This window comes from Danio rerio, chromosome 20, assembly GCF_052040795.2.
Source record: "Danio rerio strain M-AB ecotype USA chromosome 20, GRCz13ab, whole genome shotgun sequence".
NCBI lineage: Eukaryota > Metazoa > Chordata > Actinopteri > Cypriniformes > Danionidae > Danio > Danio rerio.
In genome coordinates this window covers 47,922,822-47,938,001 of record NC_141040.1, presented here as the reverse complement: position 1 = coordinate 47,938,001, position 15,180 = coordinate 47,922,822, and the positions used below count along the sequence as shown (strand labels likewise).

At 35.4% G+C, this 15,180-nt stretch overlaps 2 protein-coding genes across 2 annotated transcripts in view; one reads left to right on the top strand and one right to left on the bottom strand.

Annotated features, from left to right (window-relative positions):
* The window catches only part of efr3bb (EFR3 homolog Bb (S. cerevisiae)), a 1,037,141-nt gene that overhangs the window by 166,704 nt on the left and 855,257 nt on the right, over nucleotides 1–15,180 (bottom strand). The window lies entirely within an intron of this gene.
* Nucleotides 521–7,196, top strand: zpax1 (zona pellucida protein AX 1). Its single transcript, NM_212718.2, is given in 21 exon segments — nucleotides 521–644; nucleotides 717–814; nucleotides 897–992; nucleotides 1,085–1,209; nucleotides 1,281–1,424; nucleotides 1,512–1,616; nucleotides 1,687–1,851; nucleotides 1,921–2,017; nucleotides 2,435–2,652; nucleotides 3,058–3,211; nucleotides 3,888–4,096; nucleotides 4,166–4,283; nucleotides 4,355–4,554; nucleotides 4,620–4,734; nucleotides 4,822–4,991; nucleotides 5,633–5,739; nucleotides 5,817–5,947; nucleotides 6,236–6,425; nucleotides 6,651–6,789; nucleotides 6,858–6,960; nucleotides 7,083–7,196. Coding segments are annotated over 21 exon segments (2,784 nt in total). The 5' UTR covers nucleotides 521–621; the 3' UTR covers nucleotides 7,160–7,196.

The window sequence follows — 15,180 nt, the reverse complement described above, 5'->3', positions numbered from 1 at the left end:
GAGAAAAAAAGTTTTCAGGTCCCTCAAAACCTTTTTTTTTTTTTTTGCAAAAAAGCAGCCAAACTACATAGTGTAACTTTTGTAAAATATACCATTAAATCACCAATGATGCAACAATTTTTTTAAATAAACACATTCTTTAAAAGTGTATTTTGCTTGTAATTAATGCTTTTTGTATACTGCTTTTGTTGCATTTTATAAGAGCTTTTATAGCATCTGGGTGTAGCTTGTCAGAATTAAACAAGACCATTTAATTATGTTTGTAGATAATAGCATATAAAACTAAAGAAAATCAAATATTTCTATCATTTTAGGGCCTGGAGTAGTTATTAAAAACATCTTTGAATTTGAAATAGTTTCTGTTGCTTTCAGAAACTTGCATGTAATCCAATGATCTTTAGGAATTCTCCCTCTGAATGCTGCTCATGATTTTTAACTCATGACACCTGGTGTTTAGTTGCTGATTGGCATCACCTGTGCACAAGATCCCTTTTATACCGTTCCTTTCAAACGGCGTTTCATACACTGCTTTGAGCTGTTGTAGCTTGAAGGGTTTAAATTGTGGTGGTTTCTATAACATTTGACCACCTGGAAACAGAAGGGCCTGTTATTTGAGCAAGGATGTCATGGCTTCTTGGGATTTGGTGAGTTAAATTTTTTTGTATATGGGGTTTTGTTTATCTTGCTTGTTACTCATTAGTATTTTTTCCTTTCAGTACTCTATGGCTGTTGATGGTTGTGGTTTTGTCCCAAAAGTTCGTTGAACAACAAGTGAAAAATTTTGATTTGGTGGCAGCACAGAATTTTAACCAAAGTATGTTCTTGTATATTCCTCTGAATCTATTGGTTCTTCCTGTTGTCTCCATTTACTTACTTCTATTTTACTATTTCCCCAGGAACAGGTCTGAGGACTGAATGTCTGGGAAGTTATATGAAGCTAACCATAGACAAGTCTATAGCTTTCGGAAACCAGGTTGAGATTGATGTTGTCAGTAAGTGTCTCTTTAACACCGTAATAGCCAATGCTGGAAATCTGGTTATTTGCATCCTCTTAACCGACTTTCTCCCCATTTTTCTCCTTCAGATGGATCCCAAATTGAACCTCTAACCCCAGCCCTGGCTGCAAAATGTGGTTTTAGTGTAGACTCTGATCCTTGGGGTAACCACAGAATTTTTGCATCTATTCTTAACTGTTTTGCAGGCGATGAGGTAACTGGCTCTCTGACTTTGCAAACTACTGTTATCCTGCCTTATTTGTTAACTCTGTAATTTTAATTAAGGATGATACAGTCATGGAGGTTGACATGCGTGTCCGGGTACGTGGTCGTAATAACATGCAGAGCGACGTTTATCCAGTGACTAAATCCTGTACCTACGACCGATGGGCTTCTCGGGAAATCCTTTGCGAACGCAATTATATGGAGGTAAAGGCTTGGGTTGTTTGCCGCTTGACATGAAAGGTGATCTTTTGGATGTTTAAAGATTTCATTAATGACTGATTTCTTCTGTAGGTCTCTGTTAATCGAATGCCAGAGGAGATTACAGCTTTGCGTAGGCAAAAGCCTAAACTGGCCAGAGCATTTTCATCTAATCAGTGGGCCGGCACGGTTTCTGAGGTATGGAGGTTCAAGGCTTTAATTTGAATCCACTTGGCACATTTCATTTTATCCAGTGTCTGCTTCCCAGGCCATTACATCCAAATACAACATCTGGAGGATGGTGTTTTTCACGCCTGAACAAAAAGCCATGGTTTTGGAGGATGCCTTAAAGGCAGGACATGGAATAACAACTACCAGGTCTCGATTGGCCATCCGAACTGGTTATGATATGCCAGAGACTTATGTGGAGAATGTAAGTACTAGAATCTTAAAGCTAGCTTTGGTAGGTTTCTTTTAGCTAATATTGCAACTGCTGTAACAGGTAAGTGGAGTGCCGATGAAGATCATCAAGGTGACCACCTACTTCAAGAAACAGTGGTCCGTAACCATGTTGGATACTGTTGCCGCATGTCCAATTGGTAGGTGTGCTTTGCTCCAATTCCTTTTTACAGAATTTCTAAGAATGAAGTGGAAAAAAGGCACTTAAATTACCATGTCCTATGGTGTGACATAACCTGAGCTAAAATAATACTTAACCATGACTTGTTGGACCATTTAATTTCAATAAATGGGGGTGTAATGCAAAAGGGGACTTTTTGGGCCTACTAAAATGTTGTAAATTCCCATTTTTAACTGGTGAATGTTGAGGGCTTCGTTCACATGATCTTAAATGGGTCAATTTAAAAAAATAAAATAAATACATTTTAAATTACTAATTTGTCAGTGCAAAACCTAAACTGGGTTGCAGTTAAATTTATCCATAAGCCATAGTACTTTTGACTGGTAAACCCTGAAGTTCTGGCTTTGACAAGGCTAAACCGTTTCTTCGTATGCAGGTGGGCTTTCTTTCACTGATGAAATGATCACCTGGTCTTTCCCCTGGAAAAATCACTTATTGGGTACATCTGACATCATTATCCATGAGATGTTAATGGGAATAGATGGAAGGCTTATTGACTCTGCGCACATGGCTGCTAGAGGCTTCATCTTAACGAGGAATGATGATTTCATTGTAATGAAATTGCCTATCGGTGGACCAGATGGCTACACCAAGGTTTGTTTTCTCATGAGTTTAGCCTTTTTTTAAAGCTGTGGTCACACTGGGCTTTTCCTCCCATAGACCTTCATCCTTATGCACATGAATGCGTCAGACCGGAAATGCAGGGTCATGCGTCAAGTTTCGCAGATTGCTGCGGTGCAAAGTTCAAGCTTGGTGAACTGCTAACTGCGAAATCGCATCGCTTGACTGCGCCAGACCAATCGAGGATCAAAACATGACCTCTCTGGACAGAATTTTAAAACATGGAGAAATCGCTTTATTTTAGTTTTTTTTTTTTATAAATGGCTAAGTTTGTTTAATCCTGCCCCTTTCGCAGTGGTGTATAACAGAATTTTGCACAAACTCTAGTGTGACCGTAGCTTAACTCTTGAGCCCAAGCTAATGGTTCTGTTTTTGTAGAGCGGTGTTGTGGAAAACCTGTACCACACCAGATATGTCATCGAGCCAATGTTGGAGTTGCTGTGGAGTGAGGGAGGCATGGATTCAACTAGATACAGGGTACTCTTCCCTGTCAAGACCCCTCTTATGCCTAGACCACTCCAGCTTGTTGACCGTGAGTTGTTGACTCTGACATTTACAAGTAGGGCTGCTCCGTATTTCTCAAATGACATAAAATTTATTGCAGTTTTAGTAATTTCACCAAGTGACTTAAATGGTTACATTAGGTAAATGTAGCTTTATTTTGATTAACTAGTATCTTGTAAGTGAGTGAAAGCATAGCTAAATAAAATGGAGCAAAGTTTAATAGCCATTGACTTGTTTTCAGGGCAATAAAACAATAGTGGGTACAGAAATTGAATGCATAATTAAGAATTGTTTCTACATGCATTAAACTTTATTGATGCTCCTTAACCACAAATGTTTACATTGAGTATCAATGCTGAAACCTAATGTGCATCCCTAATTACAATTGTAGCAGTTTTCCAGTCTTACTGCATGTTCTTGCCCATATGTTCTTCAATAGTTTAATGCAGGGCTGTCCAAACTCTGTCCTGGAGGGCCGGTGTCCTGCATATTTTTGCTCCAACCCCAATTAAACACCTGAACTAGCTAATTAAGCTCTTTCTAGGTATACTACAAACGTCCAGGGAGGAGTGTTGAAGGAAATTGGAGCTAAACTATGCAGGACACTGGCCCTCCAGCATGAGTTTGGACACCCCTGGTTTAATGGCATTTGATGCTAGTTTATGAAGTCTTTTCTTGGTTTGATTACTTTGTTTGTCTTGTAGTCACTGTGGTGGAACAAAGGATATTTGATGTGGTCTTGGGTCCATTTCTTCATGATGTTGAGTTGGTAAACATCACCTTTTCCGGGGTTGTCCTCACTGTGATGGAGGCCAATGCAAGGGGCTTCAACATACAGGATCAAGTCTTCCAAAATGGCTCCAAATCATTTCGACTTAATGTCCCTTTCACTGATACATTGGTTGTGAGAACTGTAAGTGTTAATCATTGACTTAATATGTGGGGCTGTTTTGTTGCTTCTCACTGAACCATTTAATTGCAGCAAACTGATCTGCTGGCTACGACGTATACTCTTCCAATCATCTACGGTTTTATGATTGTTCCTGAATACGTTGCATTCTCCTACGTCACATCTGTTCAAGTAACCTTTCAAGATATCGGTAAGTGTTTGCACATAAAACTCTGTATTTTAATGTAGGGAGTTCTCAACTAACTGCCATTCCCCATCCAGTTCTCCCAACTGTGACTGGATCCTGTGATAAAGAGCAGTTCTACATCACCATATCTAATGGAAATCTTGGCGTTGACTACAACATCATGCTGGGTACACGTGATCTCAATCAAGAACTGAGAGCAGAGTATGGCATTAGAGACAATGGCACTCACTTGACCTTGGCGGTGCCTTTCCTGTCTCTTGATGTTGCATTTGAGGTATGACTTTGCTTTTTGCCTCTTTCTGTATTTCTTGTTGCTCTTAAATGTTGTTGTCTTTGCAGTTGATGTACTCTACATCCTTGAGGGCACGGGTTGATGTGTTGGTATGGGAGCCTGTCAGTAAAAGGAGCTTAAGTGACTTTTCCCTGGCTTGCAATTTTCCAATGACTATGACCGGTATGTCTTAGTATTGTTAATTTGAAATCAAGACCAACAAAAGCTTTTACTTTGCATGACATTTTATCCAAATGTTTTCTCCCCCAGAGTGTTTCAGCAATGGCTCGATATCAGCCCTTGCAGTGAAGGTAGAATCAGTACCTCAGCTTGTCCCCAAGAACCTCAGACTACAGGATCCCTCATGCAGGCCTAAATTCAGCAATGACCGATTTGCCTACTTCTCTTTTGACGCAAACAGTTGTGGAACCACTAGAACGGTATTGAGACATTACATTTGAATGGTTTAAGGGTGTCTGAATTTAGGACATTAAAACTAGGTCTGCACGCATACTATATTTTAGGACCCAAGACTTGCTGAATTTTTTTTTTTTTTATTCTTCCCCCCCCCCAATCCTTTATTGAGCCAACCAATAGGGATCCAATCCATCAATTTCCTAACCACTTGCTAAAGATTTAAAGTTCTGTGTATTTTATAGCTACCTAATAAGGATATGGACTTAGACCAGTATAAATAGTGTTGGTTGCTAGCATAAGATCAGTGCTCTACAGGTGGTTTGTCAAGCCCACCTGTGAGGCACATTCAGTTTAGGCTAGTCATGTCCATCACTGGTTAATTATGGAAGAGATGAAGGTTTTGTTCATGGGTAGTTTAAGTAAATGAGTTGAGACCTGGGTGTAAATGAGTTGAGACTAATATGGCTAAAACTAAATTGAGTTTCAAACTAATTGAGGAGCATGTGATATGTATGATCAATGCTGGTCTCATCTGCAACCCTTGGTAAGCCCTTCAAATTCATTTCTAACTCTTATAAATGGCCCTTCTAGCCTCTGTTTAGCTGTATTAAGACCATTATTAATAACTTGTCTTAACTCTGATCTTTGCATTTGTCTCATTTAGTTTTATGATGGAGTCATGATGTATCAGAATGAAATCACTTCGGGTGACGGACTACAGGTTTTCCAACAAGCAAACAAAGAACTAGCTAGTCCTTCTCCAGATTATCGGTGAGATGCAATATTATTGGTGTGTCATGCTTGCTATATATATATTGAGGCCTAACATGCTCTTTCTTGTTTGTTAGAGTGACTGTGTCCTGCTTTTACACGCTAAATGAAACCCAGATGATTTCGTTTACCTCACAACCGCTGGTTAGGGCCCCTATGGTGGAGACTGGTTATGGGGAGCTACATGTTGTGATGAGGCTTGCTCTGGGTATGTTGGAATTAATTTGACTTATAACTGACAAACCAAGCTAATCTTTACTTATCAAGCTCCACATTAACTAGCAGTCTCCAAAAGGTTTGGTTCTCTGGCCCTAGACCTCACGGTAAACATGCACAACTAAATGGTCTTCCAGTAGTTCATAAACTAAAAATTTTCAATCTATTGGATGTAAACTGTCATGTGGGTTTTATTTTTTTTTTTATTTCCCCCCCCCCTTCTCTCCTAGTCTAATTTGGACAAATGTTTGACAACTGACTCCTTACTCTCTCCACCCAGATGGTTCTTATAGTAACTTCTATGCAGAGGAGGATTACCCGGTCGCACGTTACCTAAGAAGTCCTCTATTCTTTGAGGTGATGCTGCTTCAGTCCACTGATCCTCGGATAGAGCTTGTCTTGGAGAACTGTTGGGCTACTGTGAATGAAGGCCGTGAATCCACTCCAAGATGGGATCTGATTGTAGATGGGCAAGTATTTGCACTTGGGTTTATTTTGGTTTTTATTTTTATTTTTTTATATTAAATAAAAAGGGGGCTGTTTACATTTTTGGTTTAGGCAATCTTTGCATCTTGCCTTCTCAATGCAACACTAGCTTCATTATTAATAATACATTAATCATCCCAGTGTCCAATGAAAAGTTTCTATTGCCATAACTTCCAGTTTGTTCAGCATTTACATCCTTTTTTTACCAGCTGTGTGAATCTGGGTGACACTCGGAGGACCCATTTCCACTCTGTGACTCCTGAAATGGCTCAGTACCCAACTCATGTGAAGCACTTTGAAATCAAGATGTTCACTTTTATGAAGGACAGCGTCGTCTCCCAAGATCAGGTAAATGGCTCTTGAAATGGCTGACCTGTGCATTTAGGCTGCATCACTGACGTGTTCTGTCCCCTCAGATTTTTGTGCACTGTGATGCTGTGCTCTGCGCTGTCAATCAGGCTGATGGAATCTGCCAGAGACAGTGCCCTTCTCCCAATCCTTTAAACTCCAGAAACAAAGGTTTGCCCTTCACTCTTGTTGCTACACTAAACATTTTATTTGTAAAGGCTCTACATTGCAGCATTGTTTAAATTCAAGTTTGTGGAATTTTAATGGGTTTTTCCTCTTCTGTTCCTCACCAGTTCGCAGAGATGTGGCTAATGACCGGTTCCAAAGAACATTGCTGTCATCAGGAAAAATCCACCTCTCGAGCTCTTAGTTTTCGGTTCATCTTAATAAAGTGTTCAAGTCTTAAATCTGTGTCCTGCAGTTTGTGTAATGAGTTTCTATATGGTATTAAGTGGTTCCCCTCCACTTAATCCAAGTTTATCTGATCAATCTAAATCTTGCAGAAAAGGAGTTACACATGTTAACCCCTGCTTACTTGGTGTTCTCAAATTACTTAATCCCTTTTGTATTCAATTTGGCAGTTTGCTAACTTTAAGTCTAATCAAAGCTTGTTTTATTTCTTGTTAGAACTTGCTGTAAAGGCAGATGCTTAAACTCTAAACCTGTGTTGTAACGAATGGATATGTATAACATCTAAACTAACTGTTATGATGAACAGATTTATTTTAAACTGGCTTTAAGCTCAAATCAGTCACTAAAATGTTAAATTAGTAGCTGGAACAGGATTGCATCTATCAAATATAGCTTTAATTTTTTTTTTTTTTTTTTTTTTTTGCAAACCAGAAACAAAAACAAAAAAAAATAACATCACAATGGCTTAATTTTATATACATTTATAAATCAAATTTAATTTGGATGGTGCAGCCATTTGTTGAGGAACAAACACTATTCATACAAAACTCAAACCTAGAGTGGTATGGGGGTGACGTTGTATTGCACTTCTACAGTTTTGATAATTTTTGACATTTACAGACTTTTCAGATGTTTACAAGTTATGCTGGAATGTTTTTGATGTATGCATGGGGGTCTTGTCTTAAATTAACATTGGGTTGGTCTTAAATTATCTTGAACTGGTATTTTACTATGTTAAGTTTGCCAATCAGGCTGACCCCCATCCAGTCACTAATACTCCATCAAAATGGTCAAGTTTAACTATTTACCAATATGGGTTTCTTTATTTTGTTTTCTATATTCACAATTTATTAGTAGTTGACATTTTGCCATGGATCAAAACAGTTTACTGTTAAACACCCTTTGTTTTAGGAACATTATGAACTTTTTTTTTTTTATTTTGCCCTCCCCCATCCACTTAATGTTGACTTGTATATATTTTAACTGGCATAATCCTTAGAATTTAGCTTTGTGAAAGTCTGAAACTTAAACCATAATGCTCTTAAAAAGAATTTGACAACCCTGTTATAGTGCTATCTTATGGCATTTGGAATAAAGCATGAGTATGTCAAAGCTGTATGCTCTGTATAGGGCAATATTTGGCTTGCAAATGCAGTAATGTATAACTGTTGGTCCTCCGTGTGCTCTCATGGCTTGAAGACTGATAATGACCGCTCTGATCTTTCTGCTTTTTCCAGATGCTTCTTGCCTAAGGAGACAAATATACAAATGGGGACTGTCCTGCTCTTAACAGGTACCTTTCTAAGTTGTCTTTAAGGAATGTTGATTAGTGCTATTGTGTGTCTTTGAAAAGCAGCAGTGATTTTGTTCGGGTGGAGCAACACTTGATTGGAATAGATTGATAATGCACTGACACACAATGGCAATCCTTTAAGCCATTTGCTGAGTATTAGAAATGTTGAACGTTGAAAACAACATGCCATAATACAACAATATTTATAGTGTTATTTTATTTATTTATTTTCATGCAAGCAAACAAAAGTTCCAATCTTTCAAAATCGTAATTTAATTAAACTAATATTTTATTTAGCAAGGATTTACATTTGAGTACATTGTATAAATGGTGTTTTCTTTATCCAGAATTTTTTTTTTTAAATCTTACCAACTCCAAACATATGCAAGGAAGTATCTAATAATATATATGATCATAATAATATTAATTCTTATTATTCATTTTATACATGAGAATTTATTTTTGTATAATTTTAATTTAAGAAAAATGTTCCTCACAATGATTTGTTGTTTTTAAGAAATTATGCAAATCTTTTGTGGATTTTTTTTTTTTTTTTTTTTTTTTTTTTTTTTATTAACAAGCATGTATGATCTATTGATTAATTGTTTAATAATTTTAGTGTGACAATTTTACCAGATATTTAAAATCATTCTGGCACAAAATATTGTCATTAATGTGCATTGTCCCTGTCAAACACACCTGAAATAAATAAATACATTGGATGTCTTCAATAACTCCTAAATTATTTAGCTTGGAAATATGATTGTATGGCTATTTTGTTAAATTTCAATTTTCAATTTTGCAAACTACTACTGCTAAACAATGAACATTTTTATTAAACAGGACACTAATAATGAAATATGGGCTGTGGGGAAAAAAATGCAGCTAGTGAAAGATCTGGTTTAGTTTGAAGCAAGTTGATCGATATGAATGGATGGTAGATTAGTTAATCAAAATATAACAATCACTTTTTAAAAAGGTTTTATATATATATATATATATATATATATATATATATATATATATATATATATATATATATATATATATATATTTATTTATTTATTTATTTATTTATTTATATATATATAATTTTTTTTTTGTCCTCCCCCTTCACACACTGTCTAGGGATGGTGCACAACATAAGACAATACAAAGAAAATTAAATCAAACATTTATTTGGATTTGAAATCAGGAGCTGACAAGGCCAAAATAACCAAAAAAAATAAATTGAAATCCCTAACTACCTAACACAAAAACAGAGATCAAAGGGTTTTACAAATAAAATGGCATCAAACTCCTTACTTTCCCAATATATGTCAGCAGGCAAAAAGGTCAAAGTTTATGGTAATTTGTTCTACAAGCTTCTAAGCAAACACGAAACAAACAGCACTCTTAAATCTCAGTGGTCACAACTTTAACACATTCAAAAACTGCACTATCCAACATACAGTTGAAGTCAGAATTATTAGCCCCCTTTGAATTTTTTTCTTTTTAAATGTTTCCCAAATGATGTTTAATAGAGCAAGGAAATGTTCACAGTATGTCTGAAAATATTTTTTCTCCTGGAGAGTTTTATTTCAGCTAGAATAAAAGCAGTTTTAAAATTTTTTTAAATCCAATTTTAAACTTTACTTTAGAAAGTATTGCATAACAATATAGAGTTACTGCCCAAAAAAGAAACTAGTTGTGTTACTACTTATGGAAAGTAATGCGTTAAGTTAATTTGTGTTACTTTTTCCATTTCATGGCTTATGCTTGATCTCTTTCAGAACTTGCAGGGTTTCTTTTTTTTTTTTTTTTTTTTTTTAATAGAGTAGCTCTGCAATTAACAACACACTGTATAACCTTCATTTACCTTAAGGTAGGATAATGTTATCTTCTGAGAACATCCTGAGCCCAGAGCTCTACAAGCCGTATACAGATTAATGAAAGTTTCAAGCAATGCGGTTGCTTTTTATTAAGAAAAAAAGTACAGATCGCTGTCCATGCAGAAAATCCTTTTCCTTTTCTTCCATGCGTTCAAAATAAAGAGAATATTTAGCCGAAATGTAAGGCTCTCCCGTCTTCCTTTCTGTTTGTTCCTGCATTCTCTCATAGTGTGCGGGATTCAACGTGACTAGAAGAACTTTAAATAGTAATACGTTACTTGTTGCTTAGAAAAGAAATATTAGTACATAACTTGCATTATTTGTAATGCGTTACCCCCAACGCTGCATATATATATATATATATATATATATATATATATATATATATATATATAGATATATATAATCTGTGGATATGTGGAATGATTTTGAGAGTATCGGAGCAGAAAACTTCACTTAAACACTTAAAATAAAAAAAAAGTTAACATTTATTTTAGGTGTCATGGTGGCTTAGTGGTTAGCACTGTGGCCTCACAGCAAGAAGGTCTCTGGTTCGAGTCCTGGCTGGACCAGTTGGCGTTTTTGTGTGGAGTTTGCATGTTCTCCCCTTGTTGGCCTGGGTTTCCTCTGGATGCTCTGGTTTTCACCACAGTCCAAAGAAATGTGCTATAGGTGAATTGAATAAAATGAATTGGCGGTAGTGTGTGTGTGTGTATGTGAGAGTGTTTGGGTGTTTTCCAGTACTGGGCTGGGGCTGGAAGGGCAACTGCTGCGTAAAAGACAAGCAAGATGAGTTGGTGGTTCATTCAGCTGTAGCAACCTAAATAAAGGGACTAAGCCGAATGAATGAATTAGAAGACACAGAGCTTCATTAGGTCTCTCATATAATACTCCCAGTAAAAGACACAGAGAAAACATTATAAGTTGTTTTGTACACATTATCTAAACAGAACATTTGCATATTGTTGTATGTGTATTGGTGTTGAACGGTATTTGTTTTGGTGTCGTATCTTTGGTGTCGTTTGTGTGTTGATGTACAGTATATCTGTTGGTGTTGTATAGCATGTGTGTTGGTGTCATATGAGTGTTAATGTACAGTGTGTGTGTGTGTGTGTGTGTGTGTGTGTGTGTTGGTGTGGTATATGTGTGTTGGGGGTGAAAAGCTTCACACTTCTGCTCTTCTCTATGCTGGAGTGTGGTTTGGGTGCCAGACTTCTGACACTTCTACTTCCTATTCCACCTAATGCAGACTTAAATATTGATTCATCTTTCACAGGTATAATTGTGACAGTACGTTTTAACTTAAAACTACAGATTTTTCTTTTCTACCAAAAATCTTTAGACTTCTAACTGAAGACCATGTATCAATCAGATATTTTGTCAATTTCCTACTGCAGATATAGCAAAACATAATTTTTGCTTAGTAATCTACAATGACAAGCCCTTAATTTAGACAACTTTAAAGGTAATTTTCTAAATATTTATATTTGAACACTGAGATTCTACATTTTTTGATTTTAGCCAAATATCATCATATCCTAACAAATATACATCAATAAAAAGCTTCATTCATTCATTCATTTTCTTGTCGGCTTAGTCCCTTTATTAATCCGGGGTCACCACAGCGGAATGAACCACCAACTTATCCAGCAAGTTTTTACGCAGCGGATGCCCTTCCAGCCGCAACCCATCTCTGGGAAACATCTACACACACATTCACACTCATACAGTACAGACAATTTTGCCTACCCAATTCACCTGTACTGCATGTCTTTGGACTGTGGGGGAAACCGGAGCACCTGGAGGAAACTCATGCGAAGGCAGGGAGAATATGCAAACTCCACACAAAAATGCCATATGAGGTGAGGTTCGAACCAGCAACCTTCCTGCTGTGAGGCAACAGCACTACCCACTGCGCCACGGCCTCGCCTAAAAAGCTTAATTTTCCATTTAAAAAGAACATGATAATATATAATATACAAAAAAAAAAAAATACATAATATGTGTAAGTCACAAATATTAGCCCCCCTGTTTAAATTTTTCCCCAATTTCTGTTTAATGGAGAGCAGATTTTTCAGCACATTTCTAGACATAATGGTTTTAATAACTCATTTCTAATAACAGATTTATTGAATCTTTGCCATGATGACAGTAAATAATATTTGACTAGATATTTTTCAGGACACTTCTATACAGCTAAAAGTGACGTTTAAAGGCTTAACTAAGTAATTAGAGTAACTAGACAGGTTGGGGTAATTTGGCAAGTTATTGTATAATGGTAGTTTATTTAGCTGAAATAAAACAAATAAGACTTTCTCCAGATGAAAAAAACTATCAAACATACTGTGAAAATTTCCTTGCCCTGTTAAAAATCATTTAGGAAATATTTAAAAAAGATTGAATATTTTTAAATTATAACTTTGCAGACAGAAAAACAAGAACAGACAGACAAAAACCCTTCATAAAACGATAATCTGAGCAAAATGTAAAATAAAGCATGAAATGAGAAAATGGCGACATACAAAACATATTTGACCTACAACAAGACAGCAATGGATGTAGAGAGAAAAAAAACGGATAAATCTTCAGAAATTTAACGACACTATTAGTCCTTATGGTGTTTTAGAAAAAAAAAAAGACTGATCCCACATTGAGAGTTCCTAGAAAATCTGACCAGCCAAAAATTGCTATAATTGGGTGAGGGAGTAAAACAATCATAAACATCAGCAAAGAACTGAAATGTTTCTAACCAAAAACTCTGAATTTGAACACAGGACCAAAAAAGATGTGCTAAGGTAGCCTCAGCAGCTTTCCACTTGTCACATGTGGTGGAAACCGAGGGATAGAATTTATTAAGCTTTGCTTTAGAATAGTGAAGTCTGTGTAATATTTTGTACTGAATAAGATAGTGTGTTGAATTTATAAAACATGAATAAACAGATAAAAGACGTTGATCCCAATCAATCAATTGAAATCCCAAAGTCTTCTTTCCAAGCATCATTCAATGAAGAGAAGAAAAGTCTGTTTTGTTTTTAAAAGCATTAAAAAATAAAGAGGTTAGGCCTCTAGCATTTGTAGAGTTTAAAAATAAATCAAATAAAACACCAAAATCTGGAATATTTAGTTGGACAGTTTCTGACCTGAAGATACCTGAAAAAAAATAAAAAGGGGGGAGGTTAAATTTCTCAGAGTTGTAAAAAGGTGACAAAAATATTATTAATGTATAAATCTTTAACACTGGAAACTCCTTTATCTTGCCAGTGCTCAAACTTTATCGGTTAGAGAGGGTTTAAATGGTTTATATATATATATATATATATATATATATATATATATATATATATATATATATATATATATATATATATATATATATATATATATATATAAAATTCTTATTTTAAAAAATGCAAGGAGTAGTGAATGGCTGTCACTGGTTGATTGTGTAAACGTTTTCATGGTCACACAATTTTAAATAATCAATTACTTTAACAAATGTTCAATGTACATCTTCAGTGTAATGAGACGGATTAAAAATTCTCAAGCGCGAGATAAATGAAAAGACGTTATGAGGGAATAAAAGCTGAGGATGTGAAGTGCAAACAAAAGGAAGTCATTAGTCAGAGCTGAATGTTGCAGACACACCTCTGATAACAATCTGCTGAAATCACTGCACTCACATTGACCTGCTGCTGTCTTATCACATCCTAAAACCGCCTTTTGTTTGTTATTGGCCCATTGCCTGCAAATATACAGTATATACACAGAGCTCTGCTTAAACGAGTGCATCCCCTGCTGAAAACGAATATTTGTATCCATTTCTCAGAGAATGCACCAATATATATTTTGGTGCATTTTATCGAAACAGTTTTATTAAACAGCTTTATCCATAAAATTAACAATTTAATTAACTAACGTCATTAGGAGTAGAAAGATGATACATTTCAATTCAAATGAGTTATGCAACGACAAAAAATGCATCTATAGATATTCAACTTAATATACGTTTTGTTTCTTTTTTATGCTTCCTGCTTATACAAATGTAATATTTTGTGGACTGTGATCTTAAGTTTTTTGTTAGATTAGTTCTAATTTTGGCTTTGGTACTGACTAATCTAATGTCTATGCACAACGTATCGTGTATAAAATATTCATTTAAAGGAGAAAAAATTCATTTCAACTTAGTAAAATGTTTTAATCCCCCTCAAATGTTAACTACTGTATTAGCCCTCCTGTGATTTATTCATTTTATTTTTCAAATATATATACAAAGTAACAGAGAAATTCATTTTATTTCTGTAGAAATGATCATATACTGAAACATTTGTGTTATTATTTTTATAATATTTTACTATTAGTGAAGTTACATAGTTTTATCAATATTTTCTAACGGAACATTAAACATTATTTTAATATCAATAATGAATTGTCTCTGTTGCAGTATGTTGATTCGCATCAAGCTTGTTAGTGTGTTTGTGTTGTTTTGTAGTGGTATATTGTAATGTATGAATATATAGTTGAAGTCAGAATTATTAGCCCCTGAATTATAAGCCCCCCTGTTTATTTTTTTCCCAATTTCTGTTTAACGGAGAGATTTTTTTCAACACATTCTGAACATAATAGTTTTAATAACTCAATTCTAATAACTGATTTATTTCATCTTTGCCATGATGACAGTAAATAATATTTGACTAGATATATTTCAAGACACTTCTATACAGCTTAAAGTGACATTTAAAGGCTTAATTAGGTTAACTAGGCAGGTTAGGGTAATTAGGCTAGTTATTGTATAATGATGGTTTGATCTGTAGACTA